The following is a 27,448-nucleotide window of genomic DNA, read 5'->3' as shown; positions in this document are numbered from 1 at the left end:
GAGCAGAAAACCAACCTGTATGACCTCTGGGACTCATTGACAGACGCATTGCCTCCGATGCTGCATCACCTCCCCTGCTTAGCAGTAAGGAACCAATGCCTCACCAGCCCAGCAACACTTCACCTCCCTGACGCCGTGCAACATCTTTGTTTTCCAAGGTACTGTAACTGGGCCCGTGTCACTCTGCAGCCTGCCCGCGCTTCCTCGCGGTTGGCAACAAACTGTTGGATTAGAACTTGTCACGACGTGGAGAGAGCCGCAGTTGGAGCTATTGATTTCTAAAAGCTATACTTTTAAGTGATCTTTGTAAAAGTGATATCTTGATTTGTGTATGTTGGTTTTTTGTCATTTTGTTCATGTTTTACTCTGATAAATATTGGCTATTTTTCTAAACTGGTGTGGAGTACTTTTGTGGTGTTTTATTGTGTGTGTGTGTGTGCATGTGCGCGCGTGTGTGCGTGTGCATGTGCAAATACTTCACACATGGCCTCTGACTGCACGTGCCAAGCTACCACGGTGGTGAGCAGGGGTTATCTTAATGTGTAATCCCCTTACCATGACTAGAGTGAGCGTCCCTACTTGGACAAGGTGCACACCACTGCCAACTAGAGAGCCCATTTCCAACAGTCACACTTAGCAATGTACACAAAAATTACATACAGGATTGTCAGTTTCTTGCTGGCTGAGACAAGGCAGGTGAGAGAATTGAGCTTTTTACAAAAATAAAGAAACCCATATGTATTACGGAGGAATTTATGGATGATGAATTTGTCCGTAGGTGTTTCCTCCGACTACAGACTGAAGACGAGCAGACACAGACACATGTGCACTTCCTATGTGTCTCATTTTATCTCTCTCATTTTCTCCATATCTCTCTTACTCTCTGTGTGGGTCTCTCTCCCCTGGTTCCTTCTCTCATCGCTTTGCAGTGAAGTAGTGGTGCCTCACTAATTTGTAACCTATATCCTTATTATGCAGTTTCTCCTCCCTTTTCCCCTCCCTGTAATTCAAGGTATTCTTTTATACCTCTCCATAATGTAGGTCAGTGTTTCCCAAACTGTGGTCCGCGGACCCCCAGGGGTCCGTGACACATTCCCAGGGGGTCCGCAGGCAACAGCTTTAAAAGCACAGAAAAGTTTCTTGTATAATTAGCAGCTTTCCAGCAGCAATAAAAGTGTCAAGATAAAGCCAGTGATTAATGTACCTGCTGGAGCGTGAGGCGAGTTTTGTTTAGTGGCTGCTTTGACTTAACTAATGTAGCATAGAGGGTTAATGTGCCTACTGCAAAGAATGTGTAACATGCATTTTAAAAAGCAGCATTTTATGTGCATAGGTTCCTGGTTACTGCTTTTGTCACAGAGATTCTTTTGTTACTGTGCACTTCATAAGTGACAATCGGAATCTAGCAGAGGGACCTATAAACTGTCATCAAAGAGCTGCTTGCAAACTGCATGGTACCAGTTAGTAACTTTTGTTTTTTCCCAGTTATTCATTATCCTGATGCTGCTAAAAAGATTTATATGGGTGGAAATACATTTTTAAGGTTAAAGTCAGTGCTAGCCACTGTGTTATGTTCTGAATCCTGAGTTTGTGCTTTTCCTGACCAAGCACTCTTTAAACATTTTATATACACACTGTTTTACATGTAGGATTCAATGTCTCTATATGTGTGTGATGTAAAGTGCTCTGACATCCTACAATGGTATGAGAGATGCTATAAAACAAATGAAATACATGTAACAGAGGGGCTATTACTTCAATATAAAATACTAAGGGCCAGATGTACTATCCGCTTTTATATGCGTGAACGGGTTCGTGAACCCGCTTGCACATGCAAAAACGTATTGGGCCATGTACATTGCCTATTTCGCGAGTCGCAATTTGTTTGCGACTCGCTAAATAGGTTTTGCAACTTGCTATTTGGAAGGGGCATTCCCTTCCAAATAGCGAGTCTTAAAACCATGAACAAATCTTTTGCGGTCGCAAAACACTCTCAATTACCACTTACTTCAAGTAGATGGTAATGCATTTGCAAATGGGAGGGGGTCCCCAGGGCTTTTTTTTTTTTAAACTGCTTTATTTAAAAGCAGTCCCAGACATGGTGGCCTGCAGAGCCCAGCAGGCACCATACCTAGGAGGGCTGGCATTCCCAATAGGCTCGCAAATTGCGAGAGGCTCATTTAATATTAATGAACCTCGCAATTTGCGACCCCATTGGGAATCCGAAACAGTGTAAAACACACTGTTGTACATTTCATTTAGCGACTCGCAAATTGCCACTCGCAATGTGTCGCCAATTGCGAGGCGCTAAATGAAATGGTTGTACATCTGGCCCCGAAATCCTTAGGGGCAGATTTACAAGCCCCTTGCTCCTCTTTTACGCCACCGTTGTGTCACTTTCGTGATGCAGCCGCGACGCAAAAGATGCTCCATGGTGCAGGGTATTTACAACGTGACGCATCTGAGAGATGCACCACGTTGTAAAGCCCTACGCCAGAAAGAGGCGTTCCGGCGCAGGAAGGCCTCCTAAAAGTGGCTGAGTGAAATCTACAAGATTTCACTCAGTCACTTTGGGGCCCATGCTGCGTCAAAACCCTGCTCCTGCTTGAAGTAGGCGTAAGGATTGATGCAGCATTAACAAGATTCGGCCCCCCAGAGCATTGCTGGAGCTGTGTCGCGCTTGCGACGCAACTCCAGCAATGCGCCACCTTTACGGCACAGATGCGTCATGCATCTGTGCTTTTTTGCCCCATGAGGCGCAGCATTGTAAATGCGGCGCATCAACGGTGGCGGAGGCATGGCGCACAATAAGTGGCGCATTCCTGCTGATATGCATGGATGCGTCACTTATTGTAAGTCTGCCCCTAAGTACTTTGAGTATTTGTTTTGTGTGCACACGTGTGTATTTTTTTCGAATTACTGTTTTAATATTTGAATTTTAACTCATACAAATTGCTTGGGGGTCCCCGGCTTCCAGTGGTGACTCAATGGGTGTCCTCAGGAGTCAAAAGTTTGGGAACCACTGATGTAGGTGATAACTTGTTTCTTTCTATATGGCGGGTCCTTCATGTCTCCCACATTTCTATAAAGAAATCTCCATTTGTCACACATCTCTAACACTGTTTTCTTCTGTTCCTCCTTTCTCCATAGGTTACAAGCTCACCTGGCTCAATGGATATCAACTCTGTCTCTGTCCCTACTGAATTCCTCTCTCGACATAACTCAGATGGGATCATTACTTTTGTGGATCCACGCTGTATCACTGTGATTGGCTACCAGCCTCAGGTAAGTGATTGCCCTCATCAAGGTCTCAAATGCAGAGCTGGTATATATCAAAGCATACGTTTCCAGAAGTAGGGCATTACCCATGAGTTCTGAAACATCTATTGTTGCGAAGTGCTGAGCTACTCAACTGACAATGACCTTGGTTAAATCATAGAAGAGATAAAAACGTTTTTGACTTTTAGTAAAGCGAACTTATCGCCCTTAGGTGCGCTCAGATTGCCAAGTACTAAGAGTATGAGGTTCACGCTGCAGGTTTTTTTAAGCCCCAGCTACAGACTACAAGGTATTTTATATATTGCATTACATGCTGTGGTATAAGTCAATAAGATTTTAGAGAACCCTAACATTATATTATGAACCTGCATTCTTAGTGTCAAGTCATAGTCATTCACTTTCTGCAATGTATTTCTTTGCTCTGTACGTTCTCTAATTTAATTCTGTAACATTTATGGACCTCCAGTAATACTTTACAGAGTACCCTGAACTCCATGTTTCTTTATTCGCTAATGTTCTACCCAGTTACCCTTTGGTTTGGGTCGCTGCCCTCACAACATCTGTTCTAGGAGGAGAAATGAACTTAGGTCTATTTTGAACATGGGTATAATTTTACATATTTGACCGGCCTGCGACAGATCCTGTGGCCGTCTCTGATGCAGGTGCAACATTCACTTCTTGAACTACACCTGCTCTGTATAGCATGTGCACAGTCCCTGCTAAGTGATGAAAAATAGCTGTTTATTCTAGTGGCTGTTTTCACCTTGTAGCGCAGCACATGACACAACAGAATATTTTATCTTGTAGCAGGAAAATGGGGCTGATAAGCAGTGTCCTCCCCCCAACTTTCTTTATGTGACTACAGCAGCTGCGTTCAAGGAATCCAAAATCATTCTTCAGTCCCCAACCTGTTTAGAAAAAAGTTGTATGCCGACCTTACAAAGCACTATAGTCCGATCAGTTTCCCACTGAACTACTATTAGTTCAGTGGGAAACTGATCGGACTATAGTGCTTTGTAAGCTCGGGTTATATGGATACCGACTTGGCTATTACATAGCAGAGGCCCGTCTTCACATTGCCCCAGTATGTGCAGCAGCACAGCCTGGTCCTTATCGAAAACATTAAGTGATTTGTTAAGTGCCATGGCTTGTTCAGTATTGCCTTAAAGGTAAAGAAATACAACACTGGACTAAATATGGTTCTTTAGAGCCTGGGGATCTCAGATGTATTGCATTACAAATGCAGTAGATGCTGTAAAATGTGAAGTCAAAGTCTTGTATTCCAGAGCCAGAATCCTGGTAAAACTTTGTTTTGGTGCCACACTAGTGCTGTGGCACATATGGTTACAAAGTTAAAAACCTGGCATACAAGTTACATGTCTTTAAAACTCCTAAAATAGTGTATTTTCTCAATGGCCACACCTTTTATTTTAAACCACAATAGGTTACAAATTTAAAAAGCAGCTTAAATTAAAATATCCTTCACTCTGCATGCTTATACTCAATTAAATTTGTGATCCATGTAGGTTGCGGGGGAAATGGCCATAAACCCAAATTCAGTGAACTAGGAACTTCTTCCTTGTTTCATGGATTCTTTGTAGTTACTGACCTGCTCTGTTTATAACCTGCAGTACTTTTTAGTTTGTATGTCATAATTTATAAAATGATTCAGACTTTTAATATGCATATTAATAATACATCTTCATTGTTTGTTTTTTGTTAAAACCATTTACAATAAGACGATATTGAAATTCAGCAATATTCAATTCAATATATATAGGCTCCCCAATATTTCAGATATACTAAAAACAGCACTATGTTAAAACAGAACACAGGACGACAAGTGTAACCCAAATAATGGTTAAAACACCACTTCAGATGCTGCTAAACATCAACCAAATATAACATATTAATTTTGAAGCCTTAAAGAACACATCTGTGAAGTATCTATAATCAGCATCAGATTACATGCTACAGACTGTTTCGGTTATTGCCATAATGTATTCACTTATTCAAGATCTAATGCTGTGTCTGAAAATAGGTCTTAAAAATATCCTTTGGGCTTCAAGCAACTTGGGGCATGTACACAGAATATGTGCCTTAGTTTCTATACTGGAAGCACATAAACAGCAAAGCAAATGAAGCTGCATTAATTTGATCCAAGATCCCGCAAATTGGATGTGTGGGGCAGAGAGTCGCTGAAATCTTAGAAAACTATCTTTTACAGATGGATTTAATAGAGAGTTCAAATACGGTTGTCTCCTTGAAGTACAAGTATCCTGTAGGTAACCACTATTTTTATATTCCAAAGACATGCCATAAACATATTTGAATTGAGCTGTGTGTAGCGATTGGTTCATTACTAATTTATATTCCGTTCATGTTAAGGAGAGAGATTGTGGGTACTAAAGCATATTCTTGTAGCATTTCCGATAAGTAACAAAGTGAAAAGATATCCTTTTTCCATGGTGGAAATATTTGCCTCCACTGTCATTAGGGTTTTAAGAGATTTGTTTTGTGACAGAAAGCAGTCACATATGTAGTTCAAAAACATTTCATTATTCTTTGTGGTAAAGCTTATCTTGTCTTCGTCTAGTATGAAGTGTTGATTGTCTATGGTGTAATATTCATCTTACGCAGCTAATCAAAATGTTACCTAGTTCAGCAGTACCTCAGTATGCATAATTAATGTGCCACAGGTTAATAAGGGAACTAACTTAGCATTAAGTGCAGTGATTGTAGGACCTATGGTGCTTCCTCCATAATTTGTATGCAAAACGTTTGATAGCGCATGTTGTTTTTGGTACATTTGTTGGCCTATTTGGTGATATGTTGGGACCTATTGAAAATTTCCTGCAGTTCAATGCCAAGATACGAGAAATTCTTCATAAGGTCAATTTTATGCTGCTAAATCATCTATTAAAAACTGGATTTTGAGTTTCAAAAACACATTTTGGTATTTTATAGTTCGTTTTCAATTTGTTTTTATGATTTTACCCTTGAAGATAATTAACTGGCGTTGAAGAACCTCACAACCCTTTGAGAATAACACCAAGTCATCCTCATATGCCAGGAAAGGGATTTTTATGTGACCTAGTTTTGAAACATCCCAACTGTTATTATTCAATGTTTCTTGAAGGTCGGCAAGATACGGGGAGAAAGGAATCTTTGATAATATGCAACCTTATTGTAGCCCGTGGATGTTTGGATTCTTGGTGTCAGGCCTTCACCATCTCTTTGTTTCACCTAGACACACATTTCTGAGTGAAGCTCGATTATCAGGTCTATTAGAGTATAGTCTATTCCCCTGGTTGCAAGTTTCAACCAAAATATATTGCAGTCTACCTTTTCAAAAACCTATGAAATTAGCATATGTTTACTTACTATTGATTGTATTGCATTGTTGGCAGGGCAGCGAATTGCATCAATGTTATCCAGTTTGAGCACCCAGGTTTAAACCCTGTTGTCTATTGTTTGTGTTCTTAATGCAACTGTTTCACAAAGATTTTCCCATCTGTGTCTTTAGGTGCTATCATACAGTAGCTGTTGGATTCTGATTTAGGTGCTCATTTATCAATTGGTCGAATGATGGAAGTAGTATGGTATTGAACACGACCTCCAAGGGTGATCAGTTTACTGCACTTTTTTATGATAGCATTAGAGAGCCCATTCGGTCCAACGGTGCACAATGTTTTCATCCCTATAATAATGTCTCTTACGTCTGTGTAGTAACTTCAGTTTATGGACAGAAGTAGTTTTTGTGTACCTGACGTGTTTGATCACTGTCAGCTGTTATGTTGTACTTTTGACTGGCAAATCCTATGCGTGACCAAAACTTGAACATATTTGTGCTATATATATAATAGCATTGCTGCTGTTGATGTAGATTTACCAGGGATATAGGTATTTTTAATTCCTTTTTAATTGTTTGTGTATTTTGATCCATGGGATGTTTTTTTGCATATTTTAAGGCTTTTCTTTTGTTTACAAGATCTTTTCAAGTTTTGAATGACCAGATTTCAGGGGGATTGTGGTTTAACTGACGTTGGGGCACCTAAGAGCCGCAGAGAGGAAATAAAAAAAATTCAGTAAAAGTTAGTCCCATTGCTCCGCCCTTAGTTTCTTGAATTAGTTTAATAAATGGGGGTAGTTTCTTGTATTAATGTAGTAAATGGTTGTTCCGAAGGTTTCTCAATTTTTTACCTGACAGTTCCATTTAATTGTTTTTGTAGTAATTGTGGTGATATTCGTATTATCTAATTGTTCCCCAGTGCAAAGCTCTTTATGAATCCATTTTAAAGTGCCTAGTTGATGTTTCTGATCACTTTCCCTTCTTTTACCAATCGTAAAATCTTGGCTTTTGGAAAATTCAGTATTGTGAATGTACCTATAGTTGTATAAGTTCCCGTAAAATTAAATGTTGCTTGTGCTGGTTGATCTGCTGGGAAATCTGCCATTTCAATCAATCAAAATAAACTTTATTCGGTTTTTCACAATTAGAAACAATAAAGTATACTAAAACACAGCCCTAGAGTACAGATTTAGTCATTAATGCATCATTTAAAAAACAGGGAACATATAAACGTTAGCAGCCCTACTACATAATGATTGTACTCACATTTCTTATTTTTACAATTTAAATTCAAGACATAAATATAAAAATAATTAATCATAACTGACCCTAGACTTGATTGCAGACTTTAAAAAACTGACAATAAAAGGGACACAGTCTTCCCTCAATATCTGAAGAAACAGCAGAGCTGGCTGGGCCTGTATAAAATTCATCTTTTTTAAAACAGGAATTAAAAAGTATTTCGGGGGACATCATAGAACTTACATAAAAACATAAAGTGTAAAATATCCTGTGGGGGCATCGTCGCAACCACGGGGTGCTAAATGTTGGCCTTTCCTGCTGCCCCTTGATACAGCAAGCAGGAGATGAAATAGATGTAAACGAAATCTGGTCAACAGATAGCGATCATAGTTCGTAAGGGCCCCCAATAAAAATGGCTCAGCCCCTAGTGTGGTTTTCAACATAACAAATTTACGCACACTAGGTTTAAACAATTCAATCTCCTCCCTTTCCTGTGATTTCAGAGTAAGGAAAGCTTCCTTAATTAATCCTATATCTTTTTTACAAATAATATCGGGGTTGCTAAAAAGATTTGGGCGATTAAGTTTTCCCAGCATTTGTTTTATATACTGAAACCACGGAATTCTCAGCATATTGTCAAGGTTCATGCAAACTTTTAAAATTTGTTGCGTCATCAACAGATGCTCGCTTGTCCAAATCTTTAACCAAAAAGTAATAGGACGCGGGGCCAGAGTATCACATAAAAAGGGCATGCCTAGTTCTTCGTGCACTATCAAGTTAGCTGCACCTCCAAGCACTCCTAAAACACGCTTTAAAAATTTATTTTCCGTCACCTACAATCGGTCCAGACTGCTATAGTCCCGCATTTCACTCCCGAAAGCAGCAGTTGCAACACTTCTTGTTTTATATATTTTCATTAGTCCCACAATTGGTCTATTACCTAATTTCAATGCGAAATCAAATGTAGCACCATTCAGTCTCATCAAGTCTCCCTCTTTCCTCTGATTTAACGGACCCCAGGTAAGTTTATGGTCTAGAACCACGCCCAGGTAAGAAAAAACATCCATGCGTGGAATCCTAGATGTGCCTGCTCTATTCTGAAAGCGGGATTTATTTTTCCGAGCCCCCAACTGCATGACAAATGATTTCGAATTATTGACTGTCAAATCCCGATCTCCCATAAAAGTGGAGAAAAGTTCCAAAAGTGACTGGAGACCCCTAGCAGTTCTTGAAATAAGAACTGCGTCGTCAGCGTATAAAAGAATTGGAAGTGGACGTCTCCCTATGTATGGACAGTCAACAGCTGCAGCTGATAAAACCTTGTCGAGATCATTGATGTAGAGGTTGAACAGGAAGGGTGCTAAAATACATCCTTGTCGCACCCCCCTCCGTAGAGCAAACGGCCTAGAAACCTCCAAATTCTCAGAGTACCGCACCTGAGCAATGGTTTCATGGTGTAAATCCTGTAGGAAATTCACAATGCTACAGTCGGCTCCCATGGCCCTCATGGACTGCCACAGCTTCTCCCGATTTACACAATTGAATGCCGAGGACAAATCCATGAAGCCCAGGTAGATGGTTCCTGACCGTGCAACTGTGTATTTGCTAATAATCATTGTCAGGTTAAGGCACTGGGCTACCATAGACCTTCCCGGGTGGAACCCATATTGAATGTCTGCTAACATATCATTATCCTCCGCCCAGGTAGTAAGTCTTTCCAAAAGCACCCGCCCCACCACCTTAACCACTGAATCAAGTAACGAGATCGGGCGGTAGCAATGGGGACTATCCTGGCTTTCCTATATTCTCTGGTTGTATAAGTTCCCGTAAAATGAAATGTTGCTTGTACTGGTTGATCTGCTGGGAAATCTGCCATTTAATATTTGAAACTCTAGATCATGGAAAAATTTAATGATTTGCCTGTCTGTCAATTTTTGTCCTGTGTATGTGTATTAGCGAAGATGCTGCTGGCAAATGATCAGTGTACTGAATGTCAACCTGAGGTGGAGCATGGTTTGTGTTTTGGATGAGATGGGTTTTGCGGTCCTACTGGACTTTAATGCTGTCTTGGAGGTATGTTCCCATTCTGTGTACCTTGCATAATCTATGCTTTCTCCCCTAGACTGGAGTCTGATTAACTGGCCCCGTGAAAAAACGCTGCCTTTAATTTAATTTCAAAGGACACAATACAATTCATGCCTCAAAAAGACTCTAGTGATCCTTTGTGTTTTCACTTAATATTCCTAATAACTGCAACTAGAAAATGGACTGAAGACTCTCTCTATGTGTAGAATTTACATAACCAACTGTACTAATGGGAGAATGTACTTATGACCTGTACTGTGTATACACACTAAAATGCCCAGAGTTGAAACCTATGGTCTGTAGTATTTATAGCTTCATGTTAACCATTACAATGAAAGTAAGGGATTTTGGTCATTTTAAACATGAAATTACTCGAAAATGTGTTGCTCGGATTCGGAATGCTAATTGAATTCTGAGCTGTTACATACCATTATCGTTAGGTTGAACTATGTCATGTATAGTTAAAAATATGGCACCTTCCAGTGAAAATATCTGTCGAGTAAGATAGCTACACTCTACCCCAAGATAAGTAGAACATAGAATGTTAGGCAAGACTTTCTAGCCAGAGGGATGGGCAATTGCTGGGCAGAGAAAATGACCAGATCTTTCTCTGCACATAATTTGCCCTCCCAGTACCAGGCTCTGTTTGAGGGCCCTAATTTTAGGAACTACACGTGGGGAGTCTGCGCCTTCCGAGTGCAGGGAGCTATAATCTGGAACAATGTTCTGCTTAATATCCACCTTGAATCATCACTTCTTGAGTTCAGGAAGAGACTTAAAACATGACTGTTTTACACTTAAGGGAGTACTTATTTGTTAGTTTTTCCTCTGACATTCTAGTTGGTAGTACCCTCTCATTTCCAGGAGGCTCCTAGAGAGTGATAGAGGCAGTCAAAACAAAATAGCTATTTAAGAAGTAGCAATAATAATAATAAAACGGGATGGTTGCAGCAGAAATTACTGAATGCTTTTTAATCCAGCATGCAGAGCAAGTGCGAGTTGTAAAGAAAGTCCCGGCATGTCAAAGACCATAAGAGAAGCCTGAACACCCAATGGACAGCTGCAAAATAAAATTCTTCAATAAGAGGGCACAATAAATACTCGATAGAATCTGACATTGTGTAAAGACACATCAGAAGAGTCTTACATCCAAAGGACTGGGAGCATACTGGGCAAACCCAGAAACCTTTTTTAGTGTGTTTCAGGTCAGCGACCACAGGACGATCCTCTTAGTCTAGGCAGGAGGATCAGGGCAAGGACAGTGTTAGGTTAGTTCAGTTATCTTGACCGGAAACACCCCACAGTGTTCATGGAAGGTGGGGTCATAGGCCACAAGAGGAACCCCTCATGCAGAGTGCTGACAGTCAACATATTAGACAGAACCATTGAGAATGTAGGAGCATTTTCAAATCACAGACAACAAAGGGAACCTCCTCACCAAGAATGCATAGAACACAAGACAGTATCAGAGCCGTTTCATATCCGGTATTGTGAACTTTTTAACCCAGAGATCAGATCATATTCTGGCAAAACAAGTGACAATGCAGGTTCATATCGCAGACTACATCGTGATCTCCTCTATCCTCTACCAAGAGGACAGAGAACAGGTTGGGTAGGCCAGAGCTTCAAAGCATGCTTATAGCATGTTAGAGACAACAAAAAACGCCTCCTCAATTAGAGACAAATTTCCTCGGAAGATCTGTGTAAAGCATATATCTAAATGTAATATGGTCCTCATTTAATGATAGTATATTTGCTAATGTCCAATTAATTTTGTCTCCTCTTAGGATCTCCTCGGAAAAGACATTATTGAATTTTGCCATCTTGAAGACCAAAGTCACCTAAGAGAAAGTTTCCAGCAGGTAAGTGAATGAATGCACATACTAAGAAGTTAAAACCATGAAACATGTTAGTACTGCTATTCGTCACTCATGCTATATTGCTTAGAACCGGTGGATGTCTGCTTGTAAGTACACCCAACAAATCTGACTTCTCTCCCATTCAATAGATTATTTTACAACCTCAGTTTATAACAGAGGCTATGTAGAGTCTAGGCAGTTGTGAATCTGAATATGAGCCATAGAAAGGACACTTGAAAAGGATACATTTCCTCATTAGCCAGGGTGACAACTTGAAACGTGTCTGCTGACACTCGCTGCTGGTCAGCCACCCAGGGTGTGACCGAAGACCTACAAACTATCAAAGTATGCAACCCAGCACATAACCGTATTTTTCATCAGCACTTTCATGTAGAGGGATGATGCTTGGTAGGAAAAGATAGCCAGGAATCTTGGCCGCTATGTTCTGGAGTCATTACAAAGATTTTGATTTCATCTGAGACAAAGATCATGTTTAAGCCAAGATTGAAGTTTGAACAGATGCTTTAACAGAATATGTCTGTGGCAAGAATCATTGGTATATCCGGTGCTTAGCAGTGGTGAGCCAATTGAAGTTTCATGGTCTCAGGTAAAGAATTATGATTATAAGCTATTTGAGGACACTTCAAGGGAAGTGTCAGAAAGGTTACAGGAATCTGTGATATACTGTCACCAGCCAATCTTTGCACAGCAAGGGCCAGTGCGTATTTGAGGTTGAACAGGGTGCAGGTGTCGCAGGGATTCCGTTCTCACACAGAACTGTGCATAGAGACTTGGAACCTCACTGAATTAGGGTGTGCCAAAATTCACCTTAGTACCCAAAATCCCCTACCAGACTAGCAACAGTGTCTCATTGGTTCTTACACACTTCCAATGTTTAGACAAACCAGAACATGGACTTAGAACACCTCAGGTAACGTGGAACGCATGAACACTCTTTCGTTATACCATCATATCAATCCAGAACAAGGAGTAAATGAGGACGCATGCACATTTGAAATGTTTATTTTCTAATGCAGTGTTCTCAAGCGCAGTATCTTAGCTAATATAAGCAAACATATTATAGGAAACAAAGTAATCAGCATAGTTACTAGTCCATAGAGTACAAAGGGTGAAAGCATGTTAAAATGCTAGAGGGAAGAAGGCTAAAAGACACCTAATTCTCACCCTCCCTTGCTAGTATATTTATATAATATCCAAGAAGGTCTCTTTGGGTTTTAGCAGGGCGGCCCCTTACCTCTGATCCTAGTGGTATGGGATCACATCATCTTCCACCAGCTCTCTGCATGCGAAGCATCATCAAGTGTTTGTGTATGCTCTGTGCAGTGCAATATAAAACGCGCCTAAAGCCAGAATTTGGCCGCAGCTGCATGTATGTTATGTCTAGAACGTGCGAAGATCAAACCTCACAACAACCACTGTGTTGAACTAACCTTGAAGGCCTCGGCACTCACTGTACAGACATAGCTTACCAAGCAAAGCTGATACTAATAGCAAAAACATATTATTCTTGTGTGAAGCAAAATATTCTACTGGGCTAAAAGCTCAAATAACAATATGTGTTGTGTGCAGAAGCAGCAGAAAGGTAAAATGGCGTTTAAACTCCTAATAAGCTCATGCTAACTTAACACAGTGCGAAGGCAAAGCATATCAATATGACACCCTCCCTTTGATCCGAGCACGGATAACACAAGAAAAATAAGATAAGGGGCCAATTTATGAAAGCTGAGTCCAAGAACGACAGTCAGCTCAAATTTGCGCATGAGAAAAAATAAAAATTTCCGCTCAAAAACTTTCCATAAGCAAGAAAGTATCGGCATTGGGTTGGGCAAAGTCAATAGGCCTGGGGCAGAGAATATTGTCATATGCCAGAAAAAATTATAATAATAAAATAAAAAAATTTTTTCAATGTCCAATGAATGGTGATGAAATACTTCATCCTAACATTGAATATGCAAAAAAGGCAGCAACAGCTTCCAATAGGAAGTGACTGTTCTCATCCGAAAATAGTTCAGCCATCCAATTTAATAGTGGGAAAGAACATACATGCTCTTCAATTACCGGAGCCTCTAGCACCATCAGAGGACAACTCAGTGGGTTCTCAATGAAGCTGTGTGCCAAGAAATCTTGCGCCTCTGCAAATATATTCCAACGACCCAGCATTCCATGCATCGCTGCAAAGGCCATAATCCCTCAGTCAGAACAAAGCAATTTATGAGCAACTAAGGGGCTCATGAGCTGGTTATAATCCACATTAGGAGACACCGTATTGCAGAGACACAAATCCAGGGCCCAGTCGAAATCGCAGCTCAGGCAATGTAAATGTAAATGTGGGATACTTGTAAAGCGCACTGTTACTCTACCCGAGTGTCCTGGCGATGTAGACCGCTGGGGAACCCGTCCTGGTTTTCCCTGTGAGATGGTCCCTTTCTGGGTATTACCAGGGTGAAATCGGGCATCCCCGGCGTCTGTGGGGGGCCGTTGTAGAGATGAGGCAAGCTTAATGCCCAGAGTTACCGAGTGTGTTCCCTGGTTAGAGTAGGCACTGAGGCGAGAATTATCGAGTCCGTTGACCCTGGTCCAAGACCCTGCCGCGTCGGGAATTGAACCCTGGTCCCGGGCCGTTCTCTGCTTACAGGTCTGCCGCCTCTAACCAGTGAGCCACACCTCTCCACATGTAAAATAGGAAAATCGAAACGATAATCCATAAACTGCACTTAAGGTGGCGCGTGGCAGCGCTCCATAGTATTCAAGCATTCTGTTGCGAAACAGTGCCAGTCGTGACAGCTCGTCTTGAAACACAGAATGTACATCCATTTTGAATGAAGCAAAACAGCCAAAGAACGCCGGCTGCCAGCGCCAGTAAAACGGGAAATCCACCAAATAGGCTGGAAAAGATCGAATGGAAGAAAGCAGGAATGACCCCAAATATATTTTGAAATGAAGTCACAAGGCCGCTGCTAACCACTTTAAAAAAGTGCGCCAGCCCAGTTGTGGAGGATGCATTAAAGATTGTGTAAATTAACTCACCGAAATGCAATGGCAGGTCTGTATTTAATAAAGCATGCACCTCTCTGCGGGTGTTAGCTACGTGAAGGACAAATGTTTCACGAGCAGATGTGAGGGCAACTTCTTTTTGGGACAATAGAGCTCTTATGCGACTCATCCTATTGAACTCTGCCTTCAAGGTGGGAATCCTCGGCCAGATGGAAACATCCAGCTTCCCATGCGTGGGTGGATACATCACATTTTTACAACAAACCACACGCTCACTGACGGTAACGACATAAGCAATGCCTTTTAATTTACCCATGGTACAAAAGGGGGTGGTGATGGACGGAGCACCCAGTCAAAAGATCTGGGTTTAATCCATCACTGTTCTTTAGCCCACTCTGCCACCCCAGTACAGACATGGCCATATGCAAATCAGTCTGACCCTGTGCCTCATGGGAACAGTCCAACCCGAACTGCCAAGCCATGCCTTCCCTGGACCAGAAACAAGCTTCCGAGGACCGGTTTCTGGCATTTCAACCGTCTTCAGCCCGGCTTGCTTGAATCCAGTGGCAAAGTGAGCAAGGGACTCACGTCTGAGCATACCCTGCCAACGTATGGCGAACAAAGTGGTATTCAAGGGGGTGGTGATGGACGGAGCATCTGAACCAATCAAACACTCACACCCAGTCAACAGATCTGGGTTTAATCCATCTATTCTATGATTGGCTCAGATGCTCCGTCCATCACCATCCACCAGGGTCAGACTGATTTGCATATGGCCATGTCTGAACTGGGGTGGCAGAGTGGGCTAAAGAACGGTGATGGATTAAACCCAGATCTGTTGACTGGGTGTGAGTGTTTGATTGGTTCAGATGCTCCGTCCATCACCACCCGCTTTTGGACCATTTTATTAACCCACAGCAATCCTCATTGTTTAATAGTAAATAACTCCCATTTGCCAGTAATGTGAATGTGGGAACGATAGTGGGCACTGGGGTACCTTTCAAAACACAGGCTAAATTAGGCTCGTCTTGATTACAGGAGCCGTGTAATTGGATATGTCTACACATTGAGTGATCCGGTGTTTCAGTGCATTCTTCGTCATTCAGATAAACTTCCTTGCCCTCCCTAAGGCATCTATATGTGAAAGGAAGCGACCAGGCTTCATGGAGCTAGGAGCTACCAAGAGGCCCGTATCTACTAATGGCAAAATACTTCATACAATTTTTAAACTCGAAAAGAGCAAACGGTAGAGTTATTAATCCGTTGATAAGCCACGTTGCAGTAGTGGCCTCTGCCACAGAAAATGATAAAGACTTCAATCGTTCAGCGTTCGATACTATATCACACAAAATCTTGATCGAACGACTGGCTGAGAGTGGACTGGAGGGCATGGCACTGGCTTGGCTAAAGAGCTTTCTCTCCGACCGCACTCATTGTGTCACCATGGGTGAGTTTCGGGCGGATGAGGTTAAGATCACCAAGGGGGTGCCACAGGGCTCCTGTTTGAGCCCGACCCTTTTTAACATCTACGTGGCCCCCCTGGCAAATATTATGAGAGCCTTTGGTTTCCGTCCAGTGTTATATGCTGATGACACCCAGCTGCTTTTCCCATTTAAATCTCTGACCTCGGAGGTTAAGCGATCTTTCTCCGAAGGGATGAAAGCGGTATCCCAGTGGATGTCTTCCAACTTTCTTCAGTGTAATGTTGGTAAGACTGAGGTTATACTTTTCGGTGAGGCCAAGATAATATGGTCCCCTGACTGGTGGCCACTAGATCTGGGACCAGTTCCTGAACCAAAGCAAGTAATCAAGAACCTTGGGGTCCGCCTTGAACAAGAGTTGTCCTTGAAACAACATGGAAACTACACAGTGGGGTCCTGTTTTCATATGATAGGACTCCTTCGCAAGGTATTTCCGCTCCTCCCTGACTCCACTAGAAAAACTGAGGTCCAGGCCTTAGTGCTCAGTCGGCTCGATTATTGCAATGGCCTTCTGGCATCTGCAAATGAAGAGCTACTGGACCGACTTCAAGTGATACAGAACACTGCGGCCAGGTTGGTCCTCAATGCTCCTCCCAGATCCCCTTCAAAACCTCTGCTAGGAAAACTCCACTGATTATCTGTCCGCCAAAGAGTGAATTTCAAGATATGCTGTATAGTACATAAGGGACTACATGACTTAGGACCCTCTTATCTGGCAGAGAAATGTGTTCCATATGTCCCCACACGCGCCCTAAGGTCAATTAATCCGCTCCTTTTGAGGGTGCCCATGATCAAAAGGGCCAGACAGGGAGGTAAAGCACCGTCAGTGGTGGCCCCAACATTATGGAACAAACTTCCTCTCTTGCTGAGACAGTGCTCGGACCACTTTGCCTTTAGAAAAAAATTGAAAACCTTCTTGTTTCAGGCCTAACCAGTTAGGCCGAAATGTAATCATATATGAATCTCTGTTCAGGATTAACTGCCCCTTTTTTTGCCACTGTTGTTTCTGGAGCGCGGAGATACTCCTTCGGAAGTTTATTCAAGCGCGTTACACACCTGCAAATAAATGTGTAACATGGAAAAAGAAGCATCCTTCATTGAAAGTGAACGTTGCCTATCAGTCAAATTAAATAGGGCAAACAGAGAAGAGGTATTCATGTAATGCCATGGCACTTTTCCGGCCTTGTGCTTCTGCAGGGTCCAAGCAAACTGCATAACAGAACGCAATTGATTTTGACCATGGTATAATACAGACATTTCATCTTGCACAATATCAACAACAGATGACACAATATTATCCAATGTGTAAATGCGGGAAGAAAGCGTGTTAATGCTATTATCTACCACTACAAGCACTTTTTCTAAATTAGCTTGATCTTTAGCCCTAAGGCGGGTAGCCGCCTCAATCTGGGATGTTTTCCAGAATTCGTTATAAACAGCATATATCCATCTTTTAGATCTGCCTTTAGCCGGGCCTTTTATAAAATCATTCAGATCAACATCGTCAGTCAGTTTAGATAAATGCTGTTTAACTGACGCCAAGATAGAATGTTTGAGCCAATTCTGACATAATTTGCACACAGAATAGGTAGTTACAGAATGGTCACTTTCAAAACGGGGATCCACCCTGACCTGTGTAAAGCCTTCAGCCAAACCCAGGAAACAATGTTGGCACGAGTCAGTACTTCTGTGCCAGAGCAACCAGCCATTGGGATCCAAACTGGATATGTTAAAGGACGAATTTAGCAACAGAGTTTGCAACTCTCTGATCGAAAATGTAGTCTTATTACCCCAACCTGAATATTCTTCTAAATCAGGGAGGGAAGGTGCATTAAAATTTTTAGAAGTAGTCAATCCAAAGCATGTTGTCTGTGAAATGGTAGAATTCAAAAACAACATATGATTCGGGATGAGACATGCACGGTGCAAAGCATCAGTGCCTTGCACCTGCCAACTTTTAGAACCCCAAACAGATTTAAGGTCAACTGTTTCTTTCCACAACTCGTAGCCTCCAACAGCTAGCTGGTCTAGAAAGGACTTCAAATACAATAATTTAGTATCGGTAAGTCTAACTTTGGACATGGACTTCTCGGTCAATTTAAAATAAAATGCTTTGGGATTGGACTGATTAAAATCAGTACAATAAGTGTATATTTTCAGAACTGCCTTATATAGGAGCCGGACAATGTTCCCATTGTGTATAATTTACAGTGCTCCTCCTCGTATTAGTCTTATGCAGGTAGTGATTGCCAAAATGTTGGTAACAAAATAAATCACCATAATTAGCAGATTCTAAATACAAATCTTCAGCATCAAAGGCAGCATAATATTTCAAATCAGAAAACCATGCTTCTACGGCCTGAACATCCCAATCATCAGAACCTATGTTTTGTTTAACCACATCCCCCATGTTAACTCTAAGCACATTAGGGACATTAATAACCTCAGTGGGGCCATGGATTTGAAATTTAACAGCATCCCATACAATCCCATCCAGGACAGGCCAAGCAGTGATGTTAACAAAAGCCAAGTCTCTCTTCAATCTGTGTGCAGTATGCGAGGAGGAATGGGGTGCCAATGTTCCATTGAGATGTCGAATGCATGTCCTCTCTTCGACATAGTGTCCATTGACGATACGGAAAAAATAAAACACAAAACCAATTGACATATCGAAAAAAGCACCAGCCAAATATATGTCCAAGGGGGAATCAAAAAATGCTTTTTAAATAATTGTGCATAAACAGTAATCCTTGAAGGCTAGGCTTTCTTGATGTGTGTGAAACAGTGTCAAATGAAAATCTGGATTCTGTGGCCAAGCGAGTTTGTAAATCAGGCATCGATAAGTCAGTTGGGTAAGTGTAGTCAGTTTCATCAAGTTGAGTACCAGGCAATGTACTCAATAAAGGACTAGAAATTGCAGGCATCTCGAGGGCAACCTCAGGCTCAGGATTCGAAGCCGTGGCCAAAACAGAATTTCTCACTATCGAAGGACATGAGATTGCCGGTCTCATACTAAGAAAAATCGGCCACTCTGTGTATCTTGACATTGTCAATGGAGATATACCTGTTTTCCTTACGACCTGGAAGTGGTGGTAAAATGACTGTTCTTGTGCCCTTCACACCAAGCACTGGAACTGGAGCTCGATAAGAGGGACCAAATTCTTTCTTGTTCTCGATCTTGTCTCGAACCAGTTCTCCAACTTGGGGTAGCCAGCCAACTACCGGGATCTGCAACACATCATCCGAGGTGGAGGGCAAATGTTCCTTTGCAAGACTGTCTCTCGTCTCTTGTAGATTCTGTAAAACATTGCAATGTTCATCTACGTCAAAGGAGGCAGCAACAGCCGCCGAGTCTAGACTGTCAAGGTCCGGTACATACATCTTGATACCAAAGAGCATTTCGTATGGGGTCCGCCCACCCAGAGACCTTCTAGGGAGATTATTAAGAGCACGCTGCACGCCACTGAGGTGGGCCAGCCAGTTCCTGCCAGTGCCTATAACTCGAGCTGTCAATGATTGCTTTAAGTCACGGTTCATTCGTTCCACAACACTATTACCCTCAGGTCTGTATGGAGACGAAAACTTGACTTGGACCCCCAATGAAGCCATGGCATCCTTATATGGCGAAAGCAGGACCCTGATCCGAATGGAAGGTACCACAGGCAAAGATCCCTACAAAGACACGCAAATCCCTAATGACAGTCCGTGAATCAGCGCTGCGGTGAGGCCATACCCACACACAGCGTGTGCATGAATCAACTGCTACTAAGATATACTTATACGCAGTATCAGAAGAAAAAGGACCGCAGTGATCCAAATAAACACAACCAAGTGGTTTATTAGATATGTACAACTGTGTCTGTGGCGGACGCGCACCGGTTGAAGGCTTAATCTGCTGGCAAATGTCACATTGAAGGACATAATCACGCGTCTGTTTGTACAGTCCCCGCCACCAGAAACACTGTTGTAACTGAGCAACAGTAGCCGAAACGCCCGCATGCGCAGACGCAACTCCTTCATGGGCCGCTGTGAGCAGTGTGTGTCTGCGTTGGGAATCAATCTCTCCCCAACGTCAGGTATTTTCACATAAGGAACTTTATCAGGACTTAAGTGGTATGAATACTTCGAAGGGAACCCCTTAGGATATTTACTTCCCTTCTCAGTCGCAGCAACAGCTTCTAAGATATCATCATCAATCTTACTTTTGGACTGTGTAATTGCCGCTACCAAATATGTCAATACTGCTGATTTTGCTGCCTCATCGGCAAGCGAATTGCCAACAGCGTGGACTCCCACGTGCTGATGACCAAGAGTATGAATTACAAACATGAGCAGCAACTGCTCTTTAAGCTCAGCCACTCTGACCCAGATCATTTTATGTTTTATTGTGCTACCCTTGGAATCACGAAAATCATTCTGAAACCAAAAGAACAGGTTTTCATTGTAAGACTGGACACAGTAGTAAGAATCACTCACAATAAGAGTCTTCAAACTAGGATCAGCGTACTCCAATGCAAGCATCAGAGTGCGCAACTCCGCCAATTGTGCGGTGCAGTCCCCTAGAGTCTGCGTGTGCACGACTCTGGACTTGAACTCATCATTCACCATGGCACCTACCACAATGGCGCAAGCGGAAACGAATGCGTGCTTAGACCCATGCGCAACCTGCGCCGAACCATCGGTGTATATGATGCAATGGAAATCCTCCAAAGGCTGCATAGCCAAAGGTGCAGGATGAACAAATTCATATTGCAAAATCTCCTGCGACTGTAAGGAGGCATCAAAAATAAACGTGACATCCGGGGATGTCAATGATGCTGCCCATTGTATCCACCGTGGGTTCACAGCTTTAGAATTTGGTACATTGGCTTTCGTCACTGCCTCTAAAGCAGGAAACGGTGGAACAACCAACATGCGTTTTCCCTGTGACAGAGCACGTTCCTTAAGAATCGCCATCTGCACTGCCGTTAAGACTTTCTCCACAGTGAAAAATCGCATTTCAGCAGAAGTGTACAAGTGTGACTTGTAAGTAATAGGTACTGTTGTCTCCTTCGTTAAAAGTAAGGTAAGTGAAACCCACCGCCCAGGGATGATTCTTATCACCAGGTTGGTGTGGTTATCACAAGTCAGTAAGAATTTAGATTCGAGCAGATCAGCCTGAGTGTTCCGGCATCCAGCACGATTTGGTAACAGTAGGTTCTATCAAAGCATACAAAGGCTTGATACGCTGGGCATATTCAGGAATGTATGTCCTCCAGAAATTCAAAAATCCCAGCAAAGACTGTAATTTTTTCAGAGTTGTCGGAGCTCGCAATTGTGCTCACTTCTCCAAGAAGTGAGGAGCCAATCCTCGGTCTTAATTGTTGAGCTCGTAGCCCAAGAACAACACTGTGTACTCTGCAATGTGCGACTTTGCTAAGTTGAATTTGTAACCGAAGTCTGCAAAGCTACAAATTATGCAGTCAACGCGACACAGATGCGCCCAAAGTTCGTCGTCCGTGAGATAAATGTCATCCACAAACAAACACGCATCTGGGTCCACTCTCTCCAAGAAAGAGACTATGCGGGCAGCAAATACGCCTGGACTATTCTTGTAGCCCATTGGTAAACGTTTGAACTGTTTTTGTTCGCCGCCACACGTAAAACTGGTCCATTGGGAACTTAGACCATCCAAATGGTGGGCATAAAAACCGTCGGATATGTCGAACGTGGTTTTAAACCGTTTACGCACAAGACTATCCACTAAGGCAGAGCCGTGAGTATTCGGTACTGCACAGGTATGGCAATGCGAGTTTAAATGCCGGTAATCCAATACCAAATGATATGATCCGTCGGGCTTGGTCATCGGTGACACACATGTTTCAATTACTCCTTGATATTCCAATTGTTCAAGGATTTCCGCGACGGAAGCCTTAGCTTTGCGTCTAATGGGATATTGAGGTTGAGGCTGTGGCATAGACCGCAAAGGAATTTCGTGGTGTGGGGAAAATTTATCCCAACCACAGTGTGTACGGTACAGAGCCAGCGCAAGGGCTTTAGCCCACTCTTCTGCAAAATTCAGCGAATGCTCCTTCGAGACAGTGTGCGCGAAACTGGGGAGGATTGCCTCCTCCCCTCTCGGAGCCGCGAGCACAAAAGGTGGGGGCCAGTCAGCCTCCGCTAACAAAATGTCATAGGTAGTCGTAAGATTTTCCCAAAATACCCCTTTTATGGTACGTTGTATGTCACCTTCAATAAAAAGGACTATTTCATAAAGTCTATCAGGGGGAGCTACTCTAGTGTCAGCTGTCTCCACAACAACATAACGGTCAGTCGCTGTCACCTTCAGTAGCGGACGCAGGGCCTCTCGAACTATGGTAATCTCCTCCGTGCTGTCCAGCAAGGTCAGAGCCCATGTCTGATTCCGAAGCTGCGTTCTCACTATCTGTGGCATATCTCGCTGTTAAAGAGGCGACTTTCTTTTTCTGAAACTGGGGTCTTTTCGGCGTAGAATCGTCCTGCTTGCCTTTACCGTCTTTCGGGCGGGGCTGGTCGCGTCCTTGCTGGCCACCCCAACCTCTGCCGCCTCCTCCACCACCGGTCGATGAGGCCGATGAGTCCTTTTAAAGAGCGAGGAGAGCGTTAATCAGAAACCTGAAAACGATCAGGTGACTTTGGGCGCAGGTAATTGAGATGCAGGACGAGACTCCTGTTTCTGTTGTTGTTGTTTACCCTGTTTTTGTTTTTTCGGCCAATTTTGTTTTTTGGTCTTGGGCTGTTCGTCAGTTTCAGACTTCTGCCCTTGGGGCTGTTTTTTCTCTTCAGTAGACAATGGCTTGAGACCCACGCTATTGCGGCCCACGGTTTTATAAGCCGCCACAATAATCCTTGGTAACTGTCGGGGTTTGTCGACATCGGGAACCGCCTTCAAAGCATTGGACACCTGAAAGTTCATCGCATCTCCCTTGATATTCGGAAGTATGAGATCGGAAACCACATCAAAGGAGCCACACAGGCACATACCCAATTCAACAGCTGCCTCAGGTCCGTGCTCATCCTGAACACGTTTAAGGACCGTCGGAAGGACAGTCATAGACGGAGTGCCATAGCACCTCGCATACACTGCCGCAAAGGTCTTTCCCCATGTCTCACAGTCACCAATTTCTGGGGTCAAGTCTTTTGGCATGCTAATTGTCAGAATCCTGTGTTTTTCAACAGGAGTCGTGTTAGGAAATACAGCTTCCAGCTGGTCAAACTTTTCGGCAAGCCAGAAAGGAAAATCATCCTTATCCTGGGGGCGCTTGCCCATCACAGCATTGACCATTACAGGACTAAGCTTCATTCCGCCCTGTCCGGCAGGAAGCGCCACACCACCTGGGGCCCCGCCCAGGAGATTACGGGTTATGTATTGCACGAACGACCTAATCACGCTAATTGCGACTACATGTAGTCGTCTTAACTCAACAACGGTACACGCCCCGTGCTGAGGATGAGGTGTAAATCCAGCCAAAACAGGCCAAGTCGCGCCTGGAATGGACAAAGGACCTAACCTCGGAGCTGTCAAAGAGTGGGGTAGGGCGTCATTAAACCAAACTCGGTGCTGCCAAGCATCAATAGGAACTTCCTGTGCCCTATACGGAGCAAATTCTTGCGGCACAGCAGTGGCAGTGTACGTATCGAACACAGTAGTATTCGCGTTCACAGCCGGGAAGGTCACCCATGAGTAAACAATTTCGTACGGGTAAGCCACCTCTGCACTCACCACCATTATTACTGCCATGCCATCCATGGGTACATTATAAGTCTGCAAATGATTGCGCACCGCAATTCGACTATGTTGCGGAATGTCCACCGCGGCCATAGTGACACAGAAAGAAAGAGGTACAAAGAAAACTACGTAGCACAACTGGGTAGTAATTCAAAGAAACCGTTTTAAAGATTCAAGCTTGAAAAGACCTATATAAGTATAGGTAGGTTTGTCCGACACCACTGTTAACCGGAAACAATAGTGAAGGGGTTAAGGACTGAAGATAGCACTACTCAAGTGTCATGTAATAAGACCACCAACGGTTTGGCGCCATGTCGCAGGGATTCCGTTCTCACACAGAACTGTGCATAGAGACTTGGAACCTCAGTGAATTAGGGTGTGCCAAAACTCACCTTAGTACCCAAAATCCCCTACCAGACTAGCAACAGTGTCTTATTGGTTCTTACACACTTACAATGTTTAGAAAAACCAGAACATGGACTAAGAACACCTCAGGTAACGTGGAACACATGAACACTCTTTCGTTATACCATCATATCAATCCAGAACAAGGAGTAAATGAGGACGCATACACATTTGAAATGTTTATTTTCTAATGCAGTGTTCCCAAGCGCAGTATCTTAGCTAATACAAGCAAACATATTATAAGAAACAAAGTAATCAGCATAGTTACTAGTCCATAGAATACAAAGGGTGAAAGCATGTTAAAATGCTAGAGGGAAATAGGCTAAAAGACACCTAATTCTCACCCTCCCTTGCTAGTATATTTATATTATATCTAAGAAGGTCTCTTTGGGTTTTAGCAGGGCGGCCCCATACCTCTGATCCTAGTGGTACGGGATCACATCATCTTCCACCAGCTCTCTGCATGCGCAGCATCATCAAGTGTGTGTGTATGCTCTGTGCAGTGCAATATAAAACGTGCCTAAAGCCAGAATTTGGCCGCAGCTGCATGTATGTTATGTCTAGAACGTGCGAAGATCAAACCTCACAACAACCACTGTGTTGAACTAACCTTGAAGGCCTCGGCACTCACTGTACAGACATAGCTTACCAAGCAAAGCTGATAGTAATAGCAAAAACATATTATTCTCATGTGAAGCAAAATATTCTACTAGGCTAAAAGCTCTAATAACAATATGTGTCGTGTGCAGAAGCAGCAGAAAGGTAAAATGGCGTTTAAACTCCTAATAAGCTCATGCTAACTTAACACAGTGCGAAGGCAAAGCATATCAATATGACAGGCGGCAAGGTCAAGGGATTTGGTGATAAACTGGAATGAACTAAAGTGGAGGTTGAGGAAGATATATTGTAGTTAAATGCTCTGAATAACAGAGCATTGCTTAGGATTTTGATGTGTTTTATGAGCAGGTGGATCTTTGCGATGCTGAAGAGTTGATATTGGGCATTGAGGGATTTGAGGCAGTAAAAGGTAGGAGTTAATTTTCGCCATTAAAGTGCACCACTACACTAATTTTCATATGGTTGTAAAGAATTGAGCCCAGGAAGTGAGCAGGAGAAAGTAAATGTTTTGAATCTTTGACTTATTATCCAGTATAGACCGAAGAGAGGCAGTCTGTAGTATGAGTTTAATGTGGGGTGTTCAAGAAGATCTCTGGTTTCGTCAATGAAGGTGTGTAGATTAAATCTGAAGGTGTGCTTTGTAGGGAGGAGGGCCAGATGGTAAAAGGAGAGATCGGAGCCTTGAGAGAACTACTCTAGGAAGAGGAAGGCATGGAATTGGCTCATTTAAAGGAATAGTGTAGGATCAGGTGTATACTATGAGGAATGCCAGTATATGGCTGCTTCAGAGATATGTAGTTAACAGTGTCCCAGGTTACCCAAATGGAGGGGAGGCGATTGAGATGTGTGATGAGATATGGTTGGAGCCTTGCTGTCCTTGAAGAGAGGAGAAGTCTCCATTAGCTCCAAATAGCCGATCGCCATCCACGGGCATGTATGTAAGGGTAGACTGGACATGTCCTGAAAATCCAGTGGACCGTATCGAGGCATGAAAACGCAGACCAAGGGATTGTGTTCCTATTTTGAGGCATGCAGGCATTGCTGACTAGGTCATAGAGTGGCTTATTCATGTGCTTTGGCAAAGTGATAACTGCATGTTTTGCAAATACCATGAGGCATGGACGGATCGGTCTCAAAGGTATTGAAATCACTGTTGAACACTGAAACTCCCCCGCCCCAGAATTAATTAAAAATAGAAACTGAAAACAGAAAAGCCTACAAGTGATAAGACTGGTCTCAGGCTCATGCCGCAGGTTTGTTAAGCAGTCTACCTAAAACATTGATGCCCATCCATATGGTAATTATATATCTTCTCTACATTGATTCTGTTTGCCTGCATCACCTGCTGTGCTGCCTCCGATTCTGGGGAAAATGGCCGCTGGGAGGGAGCACCGATATCGAGCTCCTGGAATGGACAGACAACAATTATGAAAGAACATTCCTTGGTGCCTCCCAACCAGCCCCTGGAATGAAGATAGAGTACTCACCGGATTCCCGAGCTGGATAAGCCTGAATCGAGTCCTGAAGATGAGGAGCATCGCCACATCACACCCTGGCTGCTAACTGCTACCTCAATGGTGAACGGCGCCTCCCAGTCCTCCCTCGACCCCAGGACACCCCTTCCCGGAACCGCAGGAGCACCAACAGGAACGCTGACACCACAGGACACGGGTCGCCCCTCACTCATAGCCATCTGAAGAAACCTGAGGTATCGCGGAGCACGCTGCAACTCGGAGCGCAAGCCAATACATCTCTTTGTTTCGCCTGTCTTTAAAATGGCGGCCCAGCCAGGACAGCTCGTTTTGAAACTCCTGGCCGTTACCACTCTGGGGGCATCCTGAAGTAGCTGCAGGTGAGTTGCACCTTACCACAAGTCCTGAGACTGCCTCCTGCCCCTGGACTCTCTCCGAGGTGTTCACTTGTCAAACCGGAGCACCTAATTCAATCTCCCCGTTTCGCCTGACTTTAAAACAGCAACCCAGCCAGGACAGCTTGTCCCGGAACTCCTGGCCGCAACTACTCTGGGGGCATCCTGAAGTAGGTGCAGGTGATTCGCGCATTGCCACAAGCCCTGGAGACTTGTTCCTGCCCCTGGCCTCTCTCCTAGATGTTCTCTCCTAGATGTTCACTTGCCAAACTGGAGCTCCTAATCTTATCTCCCCATTTCGCCTGACTTTAAAATGGCGGCCCAGCCAGAAAGGCTTGTCCCGAAATCCCGGCCGCAACCTCTCTGGGAGCACCTGAAGTAGGCGCAGGTGAGTCGCACCTTGCCACAAGCCCTGGAGACTGCCTCCTGCCCCTGGCCTCTCTCCTAGGTGTTTTCTTGACGAACCAGAGCTCCTAATTCCCCAATGCTCCCACCTTC

At 43.4% G+C, this 27,448-nt stretch overlaps 1 protein-coding gene across 2 annotated transcripts in view; it reads left to right on the top strand.

Moving 5' to 3' along the window:
* The window catches only part of ARNT2 (aryl hydrocarbon receptor nuclear translocator 2), a 677,642-nt gene that overhangs the window by 386,016 nt on the left and 264,178 nt on the right, over positions 1-27,448 (top strand). For both annotated transcript variants that reach the window (XM_078682932.1, XM_078682933.1), the window contains 2 exons: positions 3,151-3,285; positions 11,746-11,820. In XM_078682932.1, the coding sequence (XP_078539058.1) occupies positions 3,151-3,285; positions 11,746-11,820 (210 nt within the window). The remainder of the gene's footprint in view (positions 1-3,150; positions 3,286-11,745; positions 11,821-27,448) is intronic.

Source organism: Lissotriton helveticus, chromosome 3_1 (assembly GCF_964261635.1).
Source record: "Lissotriton helveticus chromosome 3_1, aLisHel1.1, whole genome shotgun sequence".
Lineage (NCBI taxonomy): Eukaryota > Metazoa > Chordata > Amphibia > Caudata > Salamandridae > Lissotriton > Lissotriton helveticus.
This window is presented reverse-complemented; position numbering and strand designations above follow the sequence as displayed.